Here is a 19,079-nt window from a genome sequence, read left to right as displayed (position 1 = left end):
GACTTCATGCTGATCAGAGAGTTTTTCAACAGGCCAAGCAGCGGGATGGTGAGGCTGATGATGGCGGCATCGCCACTGACCATCTGTGTTGACTCCTCAAAGTTACTCAGCACCTGACAGATATCAGACATCCACGTCCACTCCTCATTGTAGACTTGAGGAAGCTGACTGATCTGACTACCAGTTCTGGTGGAAGTTGACATCTGGCAGTCTACAATGGCTCGGCGCTGCTGGTAAACTCTGGATAACATGGTCAGTGTTGAATTCCACCTCGTGGGCACGTCGCACAACAGTCGGTGAGCGGGCAGTTGGAGGCGGCGCTGCGCTGCCCTGAGAGTGGCAGCATCTGTGCTGGACTTCCTGAAATGCGCACAGATGCGGCGCACCTTCGTGAGCAAATCAGACAGATTGGGGTATGTCTTGAGGAAACGCTGAACTATCAGATTTAACACATGGGCCAGGCATGGCACATGTGTCAGTCTGCCGAGTTGCAGAGCCGCCACCAGGTTACGGCCGTTGTCACACACAACCATGCCTGGCTTCAGGTTCAGCGGTGCCAGCCACAGATCAGTCTGCGCCGTGATGCCCTGTAATAGCTCTTGGGCGGTGTGCCTTTTATCGCCTAGGCTCAGCAGTTTGAGCACCGCCTGCTGTCGCTTAGCGACGGCACTGCTGCTGTGCCTAGAGCTACCGACTGATGGCGCCATGCCCACGGATGGTAATTCGGAGGAGGAGGAGGTGAAGGAGGGGTGGGAGGAGGAGGAGGCATAGTAGGCCTGAAACACCTGGACCGAGGTAGGCCCCGCAATCCTCGGCGTCGGAAGTATATGACCAGCCGCAGGGTCAGACTCGGTCCCAGCCTCCACCAAGTTAACCCAATGTGCCGTCAGCGATATATAGTGGCCCTGCCCGGCAGCACTCGTCCACGTGTCCGTGGTCAGACCTTGTCAGAAACGGCGTTGGTCAGGGCACGGATGATGTTGTCTGACACGTGCTGGTGCAGGGCTGGGACGGCACATCGGGAAAAGTAGTGGCGGCTGGGGACCGAATACCGAGGGGCGGCCGCCGCCATGAGGTTGCGAAAGGCCTCGGTCTCTACTAGCCTATAGGGCAGCATCTCCAGGCTAAGCAATCTGGAGATGTGGACATTAAGGGCTTGGGCGTGCGGGTGGGTTGCACTATATTTGCGTTTCCGCTCCAGCGTCTGGGGTATGGAGAGCTGAACGCTGGTGGATGCTGTGGAGGATCGTGGAGGCGACGATGGGGTTTTTGTGGCAGGGTCCTGGGCAGGGGGCTGACTATCAGCTGACACAGGGGAAGGAGCAGTGGTGTGCACGGCCGGAGGTGAACGGGCTTGTTGCCACTGAGTGGGGTGTTTAGCATTCATATGCCTGCGCATACTGGTGGTAGTTAAGCTAGTAGTGGTGGAACCCCTGCTGAGCCTGGTTTGGCAAATGTTGCACACCACAGTCCGTCGGTCATCCGGTGTTTCCTTAAAGAACCTCCAGACTTCTGAAAATCTAGCCCTCGCCGCAAGAGCCCTCGCCACGGTAGCTTCACTAGTTGACACATTTGGCGCTGATGCACCAGCTCTGGCCCTGCCTCTCCGTCTGGCCCCACCACTGCCTCTTCCAACCTTTTCTGGTCGAGGACTCTCCTCTGTCTCAGAAGCACTGTGTTCACCCGGCCTATCAACCCAGCTTGGGTCTGTCACCTCATCATCCTCCGATCCCTCAGTCTGCTCCCCCCTCGGACTTCCTGCCCTGACAACAACTTCCCCACTGTCTGACAACCGTGTCTCCTCATCGTCGAACACCTCTTTAGACACTTCTTCCACTACGTCAAGAAGGTCATCATCACCCACAGACTGCGACTGGTGGAAAACCTGGGCATCGGAAAATTGCTCAGCAGCAACCGGACAAGTGGTTTTTGAGTGTGGGAAGGGTCCAGAAAACTGTTCCTCAGAGTATGCCGGTTCAAATGGCAAATTTTCCTGGGAGGGGGCAGACTGGAGGGGAGGAGGCTGAGATGCAGGAGCTGGAGGAGTGCCGATTTCGGTGACATGGGTGGACTGCGTGGAAGACTGACTGGTGGACAAATTGCTCGAAGCATTGTCGGCAATCCACGACATCACCTGTTCGCACTGTTCTGGCCTCAACAGTGCTCTACCACAAGTCCCAGTAACTTCAGACATGAACCTAGGGAGTGTAGCTCTGCGGCGTTCCCCTGCTCCCTCATAAGCAGGCGGTGTCTCACCCCGCCCAGGACCACGGCCTCTGACCCCTGCAGTAGTTGGACGCCCACGTCCCCGCCCTCGTCCTCTACCCCTAGCCCTCAGGTTAAACATTTTGAAAATGAGAGTTATAACTTTAATTTTTTTTTAACTTTTTTTGTGTTTTTTTGTTTTTTTTTGTGTTTTTTAGTTTTTAAAACCAAACGATGCTATCCTATTGCTATGGCTATTTTCTAGCCAAGTATGAAAGCACACTACTATGCCAGATGAGATGACGCTGAGTTATTAAACAAAATAAACGTAAAATAAAAAAGGAAATGGCAGACTGTGCCTAATTGAAATTCAACCCCTAATAAATTTTCCCACTTCGGTCTTTGCAATGGATATGTGCGTCACTAAGCGCAAAACACAGCGGTCGCAAGTCTCACTACAAATTGCTCACAATTTGCTAGTAGATGCACTGCAGCAAGTACAGCCACCAGCTGATCAACCAGAAATCAAATATATATAACGCTACTGTAGGCGTAAGTAAGCCGTTTGGATTCTCCTATGGCTATTTTCTAGCCAAGTATGAAAGCACACTACTATGCCAGATGAGATGACGCTGAGTTATTAAACAAAATAAACGTAAAATAAAAAAGGAAATGGCAGACTGTGCCTAATTGAAATCCAACCCCTAATAAATTTTCCCACTTCGGTCTTTGCAATGGATATGTGCGTCACTAAGCGCAAAACACAGCGGTCGCAAGTCTCACTACAAATTGCTCACAATTTGCTAGTAGATGCACTGCAGCAAGTACAGCCACCAGCAGATCAACCAGAAATCAAATATATATAACGCTACTGTAGGCGTAAGTAAGCCGTTTGGATTCTCCTATGGCTATTTTCTAGCCAAGTATGAAAGCACACTACTATGCAAGATGAGATGACACTGAGTTATTAAAAAAATAAACGTAAAATAAAAAGTAAATGGCAGACTGTGCCTAATTGAAATCAAACCCCTAATAAATTTTCCCACTTTGGTGTTTGAGGTGGATATGTGTGTCACTAAGAGCTAAACACAACGGTAGCAAGTCCCCCTGCAAATTCCTCACAATATGGTACCAGCTGCAAATAAAAAAAAAAAAAGTATAACGTTATTGTAGCCCTAAGAAGGGCTGTTGGGTTCTTGGAGAATCACTCCTGCCTAACAGTAAGCTAATAGAACACCCTAACGCTTTCCCTGACCAGCAGCAGCTCTCTCCCTAGCGGCATCCAGACACAGAATGATCCGAGCAGCGCGGGCAGCGGCTAGTCTATCCCAGGGTCACCTGATCTGGCCAGCCAACCACTGCTATCGACGTGTAAGGGTACCACGTCATGCTGGGTGGAGTGCAGAGTCTCCTGGCTTGTGATTGGCTCTGTTTCTGGCCGCCAAAAAGCAAAACGGCGGGAGCTGCCATTTTCTCGAGCGGGCGAAGTATTCGTCCGAGCAACGAGCAGTTTCGAGTACCCTAATGCTCGACCGAGCATCAAGCTCGGACGAGCATGTTCGCTCATCTCTAATTATTATCCAACCATGGCTTCCATGTTTTTAGAAACTGGTCCCATTTTAACTTTTTTTTTTCCAATTTATGCATATGTAGTTAAAATGTTAGAACTTCCGTTGTCCGGTTCCAGTGTCCGGTGGTATGTCAGGAGATATTCCAACCATTTACCTTTAACTGAAAGCATCAACGTGATGTGAAGAGATGCTTAAAGACCCTTAACACCCAAAAATTCCGACTCCATTACCATACCATTGGGCTATGCAGGTAGTCATTTATTCTGATGTCCAGAATACGTAACCCATACAGGTTCAGACCTAGATTTTTCACTTGAATTGGGGCGAGAGGCAATATCAGACACAGCCAGTAAACATATTTTATAGTCTCATACAAATCTTTTAATAATGTAATTTAAGTAATGTAATGTTTAAAGGACTTGAGGGAAGCCATTAGATGCAGCCATTGCTTGTATCTGACTGTACCCAAGTTCTACACAAAGTTCTTCAAAATATTGGAAATCTGCCCTGAAATTAATTCTGGAATTCCCTATGTAATTAGGTTCTAGCATTAATAGAGCCAGTCTGGTCATCTGAATGTGATTATGATAGCGCAGTCACAACAAGCAATTTCGGAACGTCTAATCCCTAGGCGCGCAGCTCTACTAAGTGACGGTTTCACGTCTATACATTACAAGGGCTTTGTAATTAGTCTGGATAAAACATTTTGCTTTTTTTAATTAATTGGGAAATGCCATTCCACTACTGAGGTAAATCACTTTTTTTTTTTTTTTTTTTTTACTAATAATTTAGTTGACATTTAACAAGTACAAAGTATTTGCGATGACAGTAAAAAAAGATTACCGTTATCTTTAATGGGCAGGAATAAAACTAATGAGTTTAAGTTATAAAGACGGGCATAGTTATGCGATATGAACAGGATTGTTAAAAGGCTACTGTTGACTTTGTAGTGTTCACATTATTAGTTTTCAAAAACTCATTAGCAAAAAAGATCAGTCCTTTTCATTCCCTTATAAGATCTAAGCCACACAAGGCACTACAAACTACCGTTGGGGCAGGTTTCGCATTTTTGGGGTTCCAACCCCAGTTAATCCGTGGGGCTACCTTAATGCATAACTGTGAGAGAGCAGGGAGTCTATTGCTCCCTTAATTGTCATTGCTTCAAACTGTATTGGATTCCAAAACAGTTTTAACATTCAGCAGGGCAAGATTATAGGGAGGGCTCCTGGGGCACGCACCCCTGGGCCCCCACCATTTTACTCATAAAGGGGCCTTCCCAGCAATGTCTGAGCTGTGAGCTTACTGTCTCTCGGAGTGATGCACCACACATTCATCTGCCACCAAGCTTTGACAGTGACTCGCAGTGAGTGTTGCAAAAATACGTCCGGTGAAAAACTGGTGCAAAGCTAATAATAAATTATCCCCAATGAGCTTGGCTGTTACAATTCTCTTAGATGAGCCAACTAACAAGGATGTTTCAGACACACCTTACGACAGACAACAATTATGTGGAATGATACCTACAACACATTGCTGACACCTATAACGTATTATAGATGCATGTTAAAAGGGTATCCTAGGCACCAATTCCCTTCATCCTTCATGGACCGAACCTGCTTCTGGGAACGGGACTCCGAGAACAATAGTGATAGATAAAACACAAAGGGGCACATTTACTAAGGGTCAGTTGGACGCATTTCCGTCGGGTTTCATGCAACACCAATCAGGGGGTGTGGCCGTCGGACAACCCGACTATTTCGGACAAACCGTGGAATTTAAAATTCCAATTGTGTTGCAAGATCAGCACTCACATACACTGGGAAGAAGATGGTGAACTCCGGCGGACCTCAGCGGGGAAGCTAAACATTCAAGAAATCAGGCGCATGCTCTAAGTGAATCGTGGCTGCTCCGAATGCTCGTCGGACATTCCGGATTGAGGATTGTGACGAGACGGGTTCATAAATGTGCCCCAAAGTGCCTGCTTACCCATTATGCATCAGAGCCGTCACTGTAATGATGAAGAAGCCTGGGTCTAAGGTGAAACGTGCATTGAGGTGATCTGCTCTGTCCCTGACATGTTTTGGGGTTTCTAACATGTCTTGTGGTATATTTTGTAATTTTTCATGCATCTCTGCAAGTTGTCTCATTGTGACTTGTGTGGATCTGGGCACTGAGCTATTTGCCTTAATTTGGTGCTGAATCCACTAAATTCAGGCCTTGCAGTTTTTAGGTTCAAAATATTTCTCTTTTGCTTATTCTATATTTCATTTCTGTATGAATACATGATTCCGTATGGATGTCCCTTTGTGATACATGTATTATATTTATTTCATCTGTTTATGATTTAGTAAGATCTTTTCATTTTCATTTAATAGTATGTATAATATAGAATATTTAGTCCATGAGTGTATGTTATAACTAGTGTTACACTCATACATAGAATTAGAATTAGAACACTTAGAATGTTGGGACCCTATTGCGTCTAGTCATAATTTCTACATATGTTTGTACCTGAATTACACGCTGATGTTTTTTTATAATACTCCTATAGTTATCCCTCAAATTATCTCGAGCACAGGAAAAAATCCCAGTAATGGACCATGTGTAACACTATCGTCATGTATCTCATCCTCTCGCAGGCCGTGAAGAATCAGCAGTATCGATTTAGTGTCATAATGAACGAGCTCTCAGCAACGGATAATGTTCCTTACATGGTCACGCTGCTCAGCGTCATCAATGCCATCATTTTCGGAACAGAGGAGCTGAGGCTGCGAGTACAGCTGAGAAACGAATTTATAGGTAATATTTCTACATAAAAGCCGTTCTGCATGCTCATACTGAGTTATGTTATTTGTGGAAAATATATTTTTTTATACAGGGTTAGATGAGATTAGGAAAAGAGCTGCAATCTTCCACAAACGGCGCAATCCATGTTATGAGAAGTTTTTGGAAATGCAGCGTGGGGTTTATTCACAAGATCATATTCAGTATGTGAAATGTGGGCAATATGATGGGACAAAAACTTCTCCAGGTGACAGGAGTCATCCAGACAAGTGTAGATGATGCAAGACGTTATACTGCAACATTTCAGTTTTGCAGGGATCCTTGCATCGAATGTAATGATAGTGCTTGGACTCCCATACCAGAGCAATGTTTTGACCAATTGGTGCAACCTCCATATGGTCCATAGGCTAGACATGTTAGTGTGAATAAGCCCTAAGGTCGCCTGCACACAAACAAGTTCAGCATGGGCCGAAAAAAGGGCCGATCCTACATCCTAGACACATTGCACAGGGTGGGAGCCCTTGCATCATACAGAAACAGGGTCGGACTGGGGGGCCTAAGGCCCACCAGTGAAATAGATTCTGGGGGCCCACATCCCACTAAATGGAAATATTACTTGGATATTCCTAAGCAGCAAATGCATCAGGCAAAACGCTTTCCCAAAACACATCAGTATAAATGAAAACACGGATGTATTTTGAGTAGCGTTTTTTTCCCCATGTGTTTGCAACATGTTTTAAAACTCAATGCAAACACATAATGTGAACGCAGCCAAAGACCATGTGCACAAGATACAATTGAATTGTGTTTTAAAATACATTTTAGATGCATCTGGAGAATCTCCTCCCTGAATGCAGACTCCTTCCAGAACACAGATGTGTTTAGACTTAAATGCTTGTGTTCGGTAAGTAGTAACGTGCTTTATTGCTACTTACCCAGCGCAAGGATTTAAGGGGCATCTACCACCTAGATGAAGAACTGTATGCTAATGAGCCTCCATAGGTGTTAATGGAGCCTGGAGCCCCTCAGGCTCATTTGCATGCAGTCTTTCATTCTGGTGGTAGATGTCCTTTAAGTCTAAAAACTTTGGCGTTTCTGGAGGAGTCTGCATTCATGGAGGAGATTGTCCAGATGCATCTAAAATGTAATTCAATCTTGTGAACATGGATGTAAAGTCCAGCATTAGTTAGGACTAATTAAAAGCAATCAAAGCCTCTGCCAGCTCCTATTGTGCCCCCTCACTACACACTCATATTGTGACCTTTCATCTCCCCCTCATATTATGACCTCTCACCTCCCTCTCATACTGTGGCCCCTCTCCTCCCTCTCATACTGTGGCCCCTCTCCTCCCTCTAATACTGTGGCACCTCACTCCCTGCTCACATTGTGGCCTGATATTGTAGCATGTCATCCCCCCCATATATTGTGGCCCCTCATCTCATATTGTGGTTTCTATCCTCTCCATCTCAAATAGTGACCTCTCCCCCTCGTGTTGTGGCCCCTGTCCTTTTCTCCTCATATTGTGGCCCCTCGCATCTCCCCTTCATATTGTGGCCCCTCATCTCCCCCTCATATTATGGCCCCTCATCATATCCTCATATTGTGGCCCCTCATCTCCTCATATTGTGGCTTCTCTCTTCACTCCCTCATAGTGTGGCCCCTCTCATCTCCCTTCATATTGTGGCCCCCTATCTACCCCTCATATTATGGGTTCTCATCTCCTCATAATGTGGCCTCTCATCTCATATTGTGGTTTCTATCCCCTCCATAATGTGCCCCCCCTTCTTATTGTGGCCCCTGTCCTTTCCTCCTCGTATTGTGGCCCCTCTCCTCCTCCTATTGTGGCCCCTCACATGTCCTCCTCCTATTGTGGCTCCTCTCATCTTCCCCTCATATTGTGGCCTCTCATATCCCCACTCATATTGTGGCCCCGCATCATCTCCTCATATTGTGGCTTCTCTCTTCACTCCCTCATAGTGTGGCCCCTCTCATATCCCCTCATATTGTGGCCCTTTATCTACCCCTCATATTATGGGTTCTCATCTCCTCATATTGTGGCCTCTCATCTCCTCCCCATATTCTTTCCCTTCTTATCTCCTCCTCATATTGTGGCCCTTTCCATCTGGCCCTTATATCGTAGCCCCCATGCACACCCTCACATTGCAGGCCCCCTCACAAAGCTCCCTATAATGTTGCCTGCTCTCATACACCCATATTGTTCGCCCCTTCTTGTACTCCCCATATTGTAGACCCACTATTATAAGTCCCATATTGTGGGTGCCCTCTCATGTCTCCCTATAGTGTGGGCCCTCTCTCACCCCCCTCCCCCCACTTGGGGGCCCATCAGTGGATCTACCTATTCCCCTATGGGCCAGTTTGAGCCTGGACAGAAATATGATGCAAGGACTCCCTGCGTTCTAGCGAAACTGCAGTGCCGGAAATTTTACCACTCACTGTGGAAGATTTCGGCTATATGCACATGTCGCAGATTGTCACGCTGAAAATCAGTATGAAACTCTGCATCCACAGTTTTTATGTGTATTTTTCATGCTAACTTCATGCGGATCTGTCTATTTAGAGTCTCATTCAATGTGCATTTTGATGCAGATTTTCACTCTGCCATAGACTTCAATGTTAAAAAAATGCATGCAAAAATCTGCAAGGACACACAAGAAAAGTAAAATGATCAATATTTTATTTTCCGCACTGAACAACGTGTGCCTATAGCCTTATCAAGGCCCTTTATAACCCCAAGTGACAGGTGGGTATGGAGGAGCGCAGAGTAGGCCATCCCAGGCTGCGATTTTATGCCAGGTAGGGTAGAGTCTGATGAAAGGTTCTTGATAAATTGCGCCAATTGTCTGATTTGGAGATCTGGTTTATGGATATGCATTTTTTTATGTGTTCTGTTATTTCTACACAACAACTTCCAAATCATAAATGCACCTGTAGACCATATGGGCGGTAAAAATTCATACACAGATATTTTAATTAAATGAGTGCAAAGAAATGGTGGTGCAACCAGATTCCAGCTTTTTTCTTTAAGGGCGCGATCACACAGTGCGTTTTGGTTGGATTTTCATTGTGTTTTACAACAGCTGAAAAACGCAGTGTAAATGCAACGTTAATGCAAGTGTTAACAAAACATAAACTTAACACATTGTTAACATTGTGTTTACATTGTTTTGTAAACACAAATGTTAACAGTAATGTCATTAGGCAAATCACCTCATCTCAGCTGTTGCAATGCGTTTCAAAACGCAATGAAAATGCACCAAGACGCACCGTGTGACCGCACCCAACAATATGACTGGCTACAAGATTTATTTCCATGGACAACTGCTCTGCTTTCTTGGGCAGCGGTCACACGTTCCACTAGCAGTCTGTTTATAACGCGATGCTAGTGCACAGTGGACAGAGTTTCCAGGGAAACTCATGGGATCTGGTATGGTGAATATTATCCACCATATTCTCCACATTGAAAATCAGTTTGTAACCCATGCTTTCTGTACTCTTTTAAGGCTGTGTTGCTTCAAGCTTAAATTACATAAAACAGAACATCCTCTCAATCACAGTAAAGGGAATGGATGAATCTGCTAGAATTTGTAAACTGGATTGAAATATTTTTCTAAAGTTTATCATTTCATTTGAAAGCAAAATGTCTCCCCCTAGTGGTGATCTAGAAATTAGCAATTAAATGGATTTCAATTAATCAAATCCTTTCCACAGCACCTGGCAAAACCACCCAGGTGATCCCATGTGACTTCCTGAGCTCCAGCAGCCTTGATAAACAGCATCAGAGCGGGTCTGTAAAATAAAGCCATTTCTTACATTTTAAAACTTCATAGTTAAAAACAAAAGACATGACATAATTAAAGAAATGATCACTTCCTATTTTGATGGATCAGATTGAGGCTTAGTCCATCCACTTTAAAACCAAACATCCCCCTGCAATCTGTAACCTGGCTCCAGGCGTGTGAGGAGAGGCAGCGCAGTCTGTGGTGGGATGCGTTATGTCCGCATTGTCCCTGGCGCTGTCACTTGTATGTCATGAGTAGCTTGTCCCTATATCTGATGCTGCCTACTAATGAGTTCTGGTCGGGGTAAGTTATGAATTTATTATGTTGTATATGTTTATCAAATGTAGAGAAGTTTGCATGTCTCAGGGTGCTGCCACACGTTGCGTTCTTGGACCATTTTAAAGAATGCGTTTTTCAGTCCATTTAAAAATGCGACGTGTGGCAGCACCATTAGGGCTTATGGGGTTGAATGTATTGCATTTTCTACATACAAGGATTGGTCAGATTTGGCATTCAGGACTGTAGGAAATCTGGGTGATTTTGTTTGTTCTTTTTACTACCTAAAATATTTTTCTGCAAGAACCACATGGGGGTCCTACAACTTTTGATATTTGCATTGCAAAGGCTGAAAGCTGGAGGGTGAAGCCACTGCATAGTGCTTTATGTTCTCGCTGGATGAGGCCAGATGTGGTTGAATATGTTTTGTACTTGTTATCCCCTCTATAGGGAAATAACCTGGTAAAGGGGCTTGTTTCTCCTCTCAGCACCCAGAATTCAGGATCATATGCCCAGTCACATCCGCTCCCACTAGAAGTTGACGCCAGGTTAGTGATTTCAATGCACATAGAGTAGATTCTGACATACACAACAACCATCTACAACTTTCACGTCATTTATTTTTACATTTTCATTTCTTTTGACGCTCATATAATACTGCCATACTATGTGCCAAATATACTACATTTGTGTGCCACGTTAATGTGTTAAAGCTTAGATGCCATCAGTTAGTCAGAAACACCACAGTCGTGTCCTACAACACAGGTAATTAATTCCCTCCATAGTAAACCCTTCCATTGCACTAAAGTTACACTCACACAGCCGTATAGGGGACGTATATACGGTGTATATATGTCCCCCATAGACGGCAATGGGCATACAGTGCCATACAGGAGCGGTACGGTGTGACACCGTACAGTCAGGGGCGTAACTTGAGGGGGTGCAGAGGATGCAGTCGCAACCAGGCCCATAAGGTGTCACTTTCCCATATGAGAATACAAGTACTATGAACCATACATTATAGTCGGGGGGGCCCTGGCACAGACTTTGCACTGGGGCCCATCAGCATCAAGTTACGCCACTGCGTACAGTTCCATAGCCGGTAGAAAGATGGGCCATGTCCTATCTACCCCCGTAATGTGGCGCCGTGTGCCAAATATCGCTATGGAGAGGGGTGGGAGTGTGCAGCACCGGTGTGTGCCCTCCGTGCTAGCATGAAGTACATCCAGTCATCATTCATCTTACAGTAGCGTTATTCCCTGCTCTGTCCCGCTTTGCTCTGTGACCCTGGGGGCAGGACAGGATTATTTTCCTGCATGTTCTGGATTATTGCTTCCTCTCTTTGCTATGAAGTAAACCGTCTTTGAGGAGAAGAGACTCTTGAGACTAAACGGATGTTTCCTCTTTTCTCTAATAACATTTACAGTGAAGCTGACACATGTATGAGCAACCACCACATAAAAACTAGGCCTCGTTTTTTTACCAGGCTCTTTGTAGTGTCAACATATCAATGCATATTGTGTATAAGGCCAAGAATTGCTTCATTGATGATGTTGCTATTTATATCATAATATAGGGTCTTCCTCATAGTAGGTTGGGACTGGTTGCCCAAGAGGGAACCAATTCCCTGCACCGAACCTCATATTGCTGTACAGAGCTTCCATGCTGAGGTCAGTCCAGTGATATGAGGTTCAGTCCAGGAAATCTTGCCAGCACAGAATGTTTTTGTGGGTAGGTGACTTAGAGGAGATGTGCATTTTTCCCCTTTCCCAGAAGTTGGACTTCATATAAATGGATTGTTGGTGAGCACACCCAACCATTGCAGCATTTATTTTCTGGAGGGACTGCAGAGGATGGCCGTCCTGAAAGTCTTAGGCCGCGGTCACACGTATCGCTAGACGTCCGTTCATAACGCGACGCTAGCGCACAAAGGGAGGTCCTCGGCCCAAACGCACATGCGTTTCCAGAGAAACGTATGCGATCGGCTTAACAATCGCATGCATTTCCCTGGAAACGCATGTGCGTTCGGGCCGAGGACCTCCCCCTGTGCGCTAGCGTCGCGTTATGACGGACGCTTAGCGGTACGTGTGACCGCGGCCTTATGTACCTATATACAAGGCCTCATGCACAGATGCTCGTCTGGTCCAGCATCCACCCAGGTGCAGTAGAGTGGAGGGTAAGTGCTCCTCACCCCTCCCCTATGCTTTGAAAGGCCGGCGCCACACAGGGCGCTTTGTCTGCGCTTGCAAACGCAGACAAAGTCGCGCCCACCGGGGCGGGCCTCAGCTCGATCGCATCAGCGCTTCTATGGAAACGCCTGCGATCGGGAACGAGCCGCCGGTGTTTTGCGTTAATTTAACGCGAAACACCGGCGGCTCGTTCCCGATCGCAGGCGTTTCCATAGAAACGCCGATGCGATCGGGCCGAGGCCCGCCCCGGTGGGCGCGACTTTGTTTGCGTTTGCAAGCGCAGACAAAGCGCCCTGTGTGGCGCCGGCCAAAGCTGAGTGGCGAGTGCCGTAATATGGAAAAATATAGGACATAACCTATATTTTTGCATGCCCAGTCAGTGTGGTGAGACTGTGTGCGCTCAATGCACCATAAGCGGGTGCCATAAACGTCTATTGCACCCGTGATCCGGCCTCACATGGTCCCCTGCACATGGTTAGTCTGCATGAGTCCTGAGTAGTTATGCACACCTGGGTGGCAGTCAGACCTCCAGTGATCAGAGAACTACCGGTATCTCTTTTACTGTAGGTAAAGAATCCTGTAGCATCCTGTTGATATGTATGGGAAATGATTTGTTGTAATAGATTTTTTTTTCCGGACAGTTTCTCAGACACCCCTATTAATTGTTGTCTTTGTGTGTATTGCAGGTCTTCAGCTACTGGATGTGTTAACAAAATTAAGGTAAAAAACGTACATTTATCTTGCCTAATTAGTTAATGATGTAAAAGTTCTGACCACTGGAGACCTAAAGAGCGCACAGAACTATGATAAAGGGGATGGTTGGTACTTGGATATTGAAGGCTTGAGATTCCACCTGGGGTGGTCACAATGTTCTATGTATTTTTCAATAGGTCTGCAGGACAATGAATCAAAACTGTGAACCTCAATACTGCCAGGGCAGTACATGTCCTGAAGCCATGCCATGATAACTACAGTAAAAGTTTATACATTTTACCATTGTCAGAATCAAATTATTTTTTTTTAGGCCCACAAATGAGTGCTGATTCTCAGACATTATCAAACAAGTTGCATCCGTGTGGCCTTTTTATTTATTTTTTTGATGTCCGTGGGGGAAAAAAAGAATTTTGCAGTGAACTTCCAGGCTGTATTTCTCATTGCAAAAAATGCTTAATTGTACACTACAAAGTACAATTAGCTGTAGATAACAAGTCTGCATCTGGTGCTGCCAGAACAAAAATACAGGGTCTACAAAAAGAACAAGGATCTCTCCGAAGATCTTTTTATACCTAGGCCTGTGACCAGGACAAGGAGGTATCCTCTACGCCTAGAGGAGAGGCGATTTTACCATCAACATAGACAAAGGTTCTTTACTGTAAGAGCAGTGAGACTGTGGAACTCTCTACCGCAGGAGGTTGTTATGGCGGACTCTATGTACATGTTCAAGAGAGGCCTGGATGCCTTTCTGGAGAGCAAAAATATCACGGGTTATGGGGAATAAATATTTGTTTAATTTGAAAAGGTTGGACTTGATGGACCTGTGTCCTTTTCCAACCTTCTATACTATGAAGAAGTTGTAAAATAAATGATCGCTTTAAAGGAACACTCCAATGTCAGCTAATTAATCGAATAATGCATGGTGTAAGGGCTGAAGGGAAGAGCATGAGTCCTTTTCATCGTATTCCTAGAACCTTACAATAACTTGGAGTCATGCTCCTCCCTACAGCCCGTGCACAAGGTTTAATTCAATGAATCCGCTTTGAATGGAGTGTTCCTTTAAATACAATAATTTATTGCAAAACCTAATGGCTATAATATCCCAAAGAGAACGAATAAATCTCACTTTAATATTGGTCATATGATTTCTGGTGCTTTCTTTCAAACAAAGTGCCAAACCTGACCATGGTTTCTGCATGTATTGCAGCTCTTCTGTATAGATAAATGGAACTTGGTTACAAAGCCACACACTATATCTGTAGTCAGTACAGGAGCTGATTTTGGAAGAAAGCAGCCATGGTTTTCAACCTCCAGACAACATAATTTTGTGAACCTATAGGTTATATCAATCATTCAACACTCTTATGTAGATTCTTGCTGACTTCCTTTTTCTCTTTTGTTTCAGAGATCTGGAGGATGAAGATTTATTAGTTCAAGCCTGTGTGTTTGAAGAAGCCAAGTCAGAGGATGATGAAGACCTTCTTAAGATTTATGGAGGGATTGATATGAACAATCATCAAGAGGTTTTCACAACACTCTTTAACAAAGTATGAATCCATTGTCATGTAGAGATCGATAAGAGAACATGGTCCTAAATATATCCTTGTTGAGGTTACAGGTCACAAGTCAGTAGTGGAGAAAGCAAGATAGCTCATTCTATAAGATTTTAATGGAGGAATTCAAGTAGTATAGTTATTTCCACTTAAAGGAAATCTACCATTTGTTTTTATGCATTGTGAACCAAACCTACCTTGAGAATTCTGTAGCTACACTGATGCAGAAACATTTCTACTTTAATTCCTGATCCAGTTGGTTTTGTTCAAAAATTATAAAATTCAGGGCCTTGGTAAGGCTGGGTGCCATGGCTCCTATACATAAACACATTACTTCCTGTACTTCCGGAAGTGTCCAGACAGGACATATCAATCTGAGATGGATGACTTATATACAGCAGCTGGGGGATGGTGCAACGATTGATTACTTCTGCCTGTCTTCTATCGGCATATGCTGGGCAGGTCAAGGCTGGAATAGTGTATAATTAGTGTAAGAGGAGAATCGCCGGGCAGCCACAGGAGCAACAGTGCCTCATTATCATAATTATTAAGACTTTTTAGCAAAACCACTCCGTTAAGGGATTAAACAAGATATTTAACAGTGTAACTACAGCATTCTCAAGGTATGTTTGGTTCACAATGCATAAAAACAAATGGTAGATTTCCTTTAAAAGCAATGGAGAAGCTTCAAGTTTTCAGCTGCTGGAACCTTTAAATCATCTAATTTGGGGGTCCCTTAAATGGCTACATATGACTTATGGTCCTCTTATGTGGCAGATAAATATATGAATATTTTGGCTGCTATTTGAAATGAAGGGAAAAAGGAACCAAATCTGTTTCTGGCAGATACAAGGGTTAATATTAGGTTAATAAGTATAAAACATAAATAGTTATTTCTGGCTAATCAGTTTAATTCCTTATTTGTACATTAACTCTGACATATAACTCATTGTAGATCTTATGAATCATTTCCTTGTAATTATACTTGTGTTGTGTTTGTATTTTGCAGGTGAGTTGTTCACCATTATCAGTCCAGCTACTCTCCATTCTGCAAGGTCTGCTGCACTTTGATGTTTCCCATCCTTCCAGTCCATTACTCTGGGAGGCGTTGGAGTTCCTTATAAACAGAGCTGTATTGCTTGCAGATGACTGTATGTAACCCTTACACCATTTTTGTTACTTGAATTTCATTGTACCAGAATTTATCCGAATAAGATTGTTATTCCTAAACACAGGTAAAAGTAACAACCTTGAGGAGGTGATGGATAGACTTACAGCTTCCAAGAAACCGAGTAAACAAAAGACCAAAGATCAACATGTTGAAAAAATACACAAAAGTATACAGACTGATAAACCCAAAGATGAACCTTGTAAGGAAGTTTCATCCAGTCCTAAAACTGAATCCTCAAAAGATTTGCAGGAGGCTTCACCAGCTCTTTCATCTGGAAGCCCTGCTCATCCCATGCCTGGGGAATACTCTACATCCCCACCACCCCCACCTCCACCACCACCTCTTCCCTCCATAGGAATGTCTCCTGCTTCTAATCCTGGAATGGATTCTTTTCCATCTCCCCCTCCTCCGCTTCCAGGTGCTTTAACATCACCTCCTCCTCCACTCTCAGGTATGGGGGTATTACCTCCACCACCACCTCCTCTCCCAGGAATGGGGATGATGCCACCACCTCCTCCACCTCTTCCTGGCATGGGTGGTTTCCCTCCCCCTCCGCCTCCTCTTCCAGGCATGGGTGGTTTCCCTCCCCCTCCTCCTCCTCTGCCAGGCATGAGTGGCCTACCACCGCCACCTCCTCCTCTGCCAGGCATGGGTGGCCTACCACCGCCACCTCCTCCTCTTCCAGGCATGGGTGGCCTACCACCGCTGCCACCTCCTCTTCCAGGTATGGGAGGTCTACCACCCCCACCACCTCCTCTTCCAGGTATGGGAGGTCTACCACCCCCGCCACCTCCACTTCCGGGCATGGGAGGTCTACCACCCCCACCACCTCCTCTTCCAGGCATGGGTGGTTTTCCGCCTCCTCCAGGAATGATTGCACCGCCGCCACCACCACCACCAGGAGGCTTTGGTGAAGAAATTGTTGTTGCCCGTGTGGGTTATTCTTTGGGTTATGCACAACTCCCCTACATCAAAGTCAATAAACCATCATTAAAAATGAAAAAATTGAACTGGCAAAAGTTACCTCCTAATGTTGCCAAAGGTATGTCCTCAGTGTGCTTTATGTAAAATAAGAGTATTGTACAACATTTATTTGCGAAGTACAAATCTCAAGTGTTTAAGGGTCACTGTTTTACACCTTTTAAGATGGTCAATCTATGTGGTCTTCATCAAGCACCATTGTTGAAACACCGGAACCCAACTATTCTAGCATTGAGCAGCTATTCTGCCTTCCGCAAGCTATGGTTAAAGACAAAGCAGCAACACCAACAAAGAAACCACCAAAAGAGGTACAGGAAAACCTTCCCACAAGAAACTCAAGTATCATGTCATCTTTAGATTTTTTTTTACACTTTATGTTGTATTTCCAGATTACATTTTTGGATCCTAAAAAGAACCTGAACTTGAACATATTTTTGAAGCAGTTTAAATGGTAAGTTTATGTTTTTTATGGAAGACCAAAGATATTTTTGAGGGAAAGGGTTGAAGATCTGGCAAATCTGCAGGTCCACATGGGTATTGGGTGCATAGCAGTCTGAAAGGGCAATTTCCACGTTATCAGCGGTACACTGTATGTGGGGCCACAATTTTTTTTATTATGCATACTTATAGATATTGAACATGAAAACTTTTAAAGGAAAGGTTAATTTTCTGGCAATGCCTCTTTTCTCAGTACTGCAATTCAGTTAGTTTCACTTTGTAACTTTAATGGAACTTGACACCAAATGCTTGAATAAGAGATTAGGTACCTTCAAATTTATAAAACTAAGTCAATCTTTATTAATCACGGTAAAAATTAATACAATCAAAGACAGTAATAAGTAGACCAGAGAAACGGATAAAAGTGACTGTGCAGAGGTAATAGCCATAAAAGGGCTTAAAGGAAACCTACCACTTAGAATGGCAGGGGTAAGCTGTAAGTACCGAGCACCAGCTCAGGGTGAGCTGGTGCTGGTACTTACTTTCGTTAGTGTTATAAACCGCGGTATCGCGGTTTTAACACTTTTTAAACTTTAGAGCAGAAGGGGCTTCGGCGCTGTGCGCGACCGTGCGCGCGCAACATCTCCGCTATTTCCTATGGAGGCGCGCGCACGGTCGCGCGCAGCGCCGAAGCCCCTTCTGCTCTAAAGTTTAAAAAGTGTTAAAACCGCGATACCGCGGTTTATAACACTAACGAAAGTAAGTACCGGCACCAGCTCACCCTGAGCTGGTGCTCGGTACTTACAGCTTACCCCTGCCATTCTAAGTGGTAGGTTTCCTTTAAGGGTAGGTTATACAATCCTTGAACTTGATTGAAAGCAATTATTTTATTTTTGTAGCCTCAATGAAGAAATAATTGGAATGATTGAAAAAGGAGATCGCTCAAAATTTGACATTGAAGTTTTAAAACAATTTCTCAAGCTTCTTCCTGAAAAACATGAGGTATGGGCAAAATTGTAACATGTCCTAGGCAAATCCTGAAGGTAAAATACATAAATATGCCCAAAAACATATTTCATGGTTGGTCGGTATATGTCACACTTTCTGACCCGTGGAAATGACCAGAGATTCTTTGCTGATCCACTTGGGCCAGTGTTAGTGTGGGTTTCCCCCTCAACTTAATTATTTACCTGCTTCTATCCTCCTAGTTCACACTCTCCCAATCAGCCTCTGCAGCTTAGTCACTGACCATAGTTTTCAGTCTTTCTGTTGTAACCATATGGATGCAGTGACCGCGAATCTAATCCTGAAGAAGACCCTTATTTCTGCTCTGTACCCATTCTGCAACTGCACCGAGGGTCATTCGTCTTCATTACCATTTGAGGAGGGAATGGAGA

The 19,079-nt window shown here is 44.6% G+C and overlaps 1 protein-coding gene across 7 annotated transcripts in view; it reads left to right on the top strand.

Moving 5' to 3' along the window:
• The window catches only part of INF2 (inverted formin 2), an 80,909-nt gene that overhangs the window by 42,847 nt on the left and 18,983 nt on the right, over positions 1-19,079 (top strand). For 3 of the 7 annotated variants that reach the window (XM_072115902.1, XM_072115900.1, XM_072115899.1), the window contains exons 4-11: positions 6,416-6,575; positions 13,512-13,545; positions 14,945-15,086; positions 16,102-16,243; positions 16,328-17,305; positions 17,410-17,552; positions 17,634-17,695; positions 18,582-18,684. In XM_072115902.1, the coding sequence (XP_071972003.1) occupies positions 6,416-6,575; positions 13,512-13,545; positions 14,945-15,086; positions 16,102-16,243; positions 16,328-17,305; positions 17,410-17,552; positions 17,634-17,695; positions 18,582-18,684 (1,764 nt within the window). The other 4 variants (XM_072115904.1, XM_072115903.1, XM_072115905.1 and 1 more) reach the window with 4 other exon arrangements.

This window comes from Engystomops pustulosus, chromosome 7 (assembly GCF_040894005.1).
Source record: "Engystomops pustulosus chromosome 7, aEngPut4.maternal, whole genome shotgun sequence".
NCBI lineage: Eukaryota > Metazoa > Chordata > Amphibia > Anura > Leptodactylidae > Engystomops > Engystomops pustulosus.
Note: the sequence above shows the minus strand (reverse complement) of the source record. Positions and strands in the feature narration are given on the sequence as shown.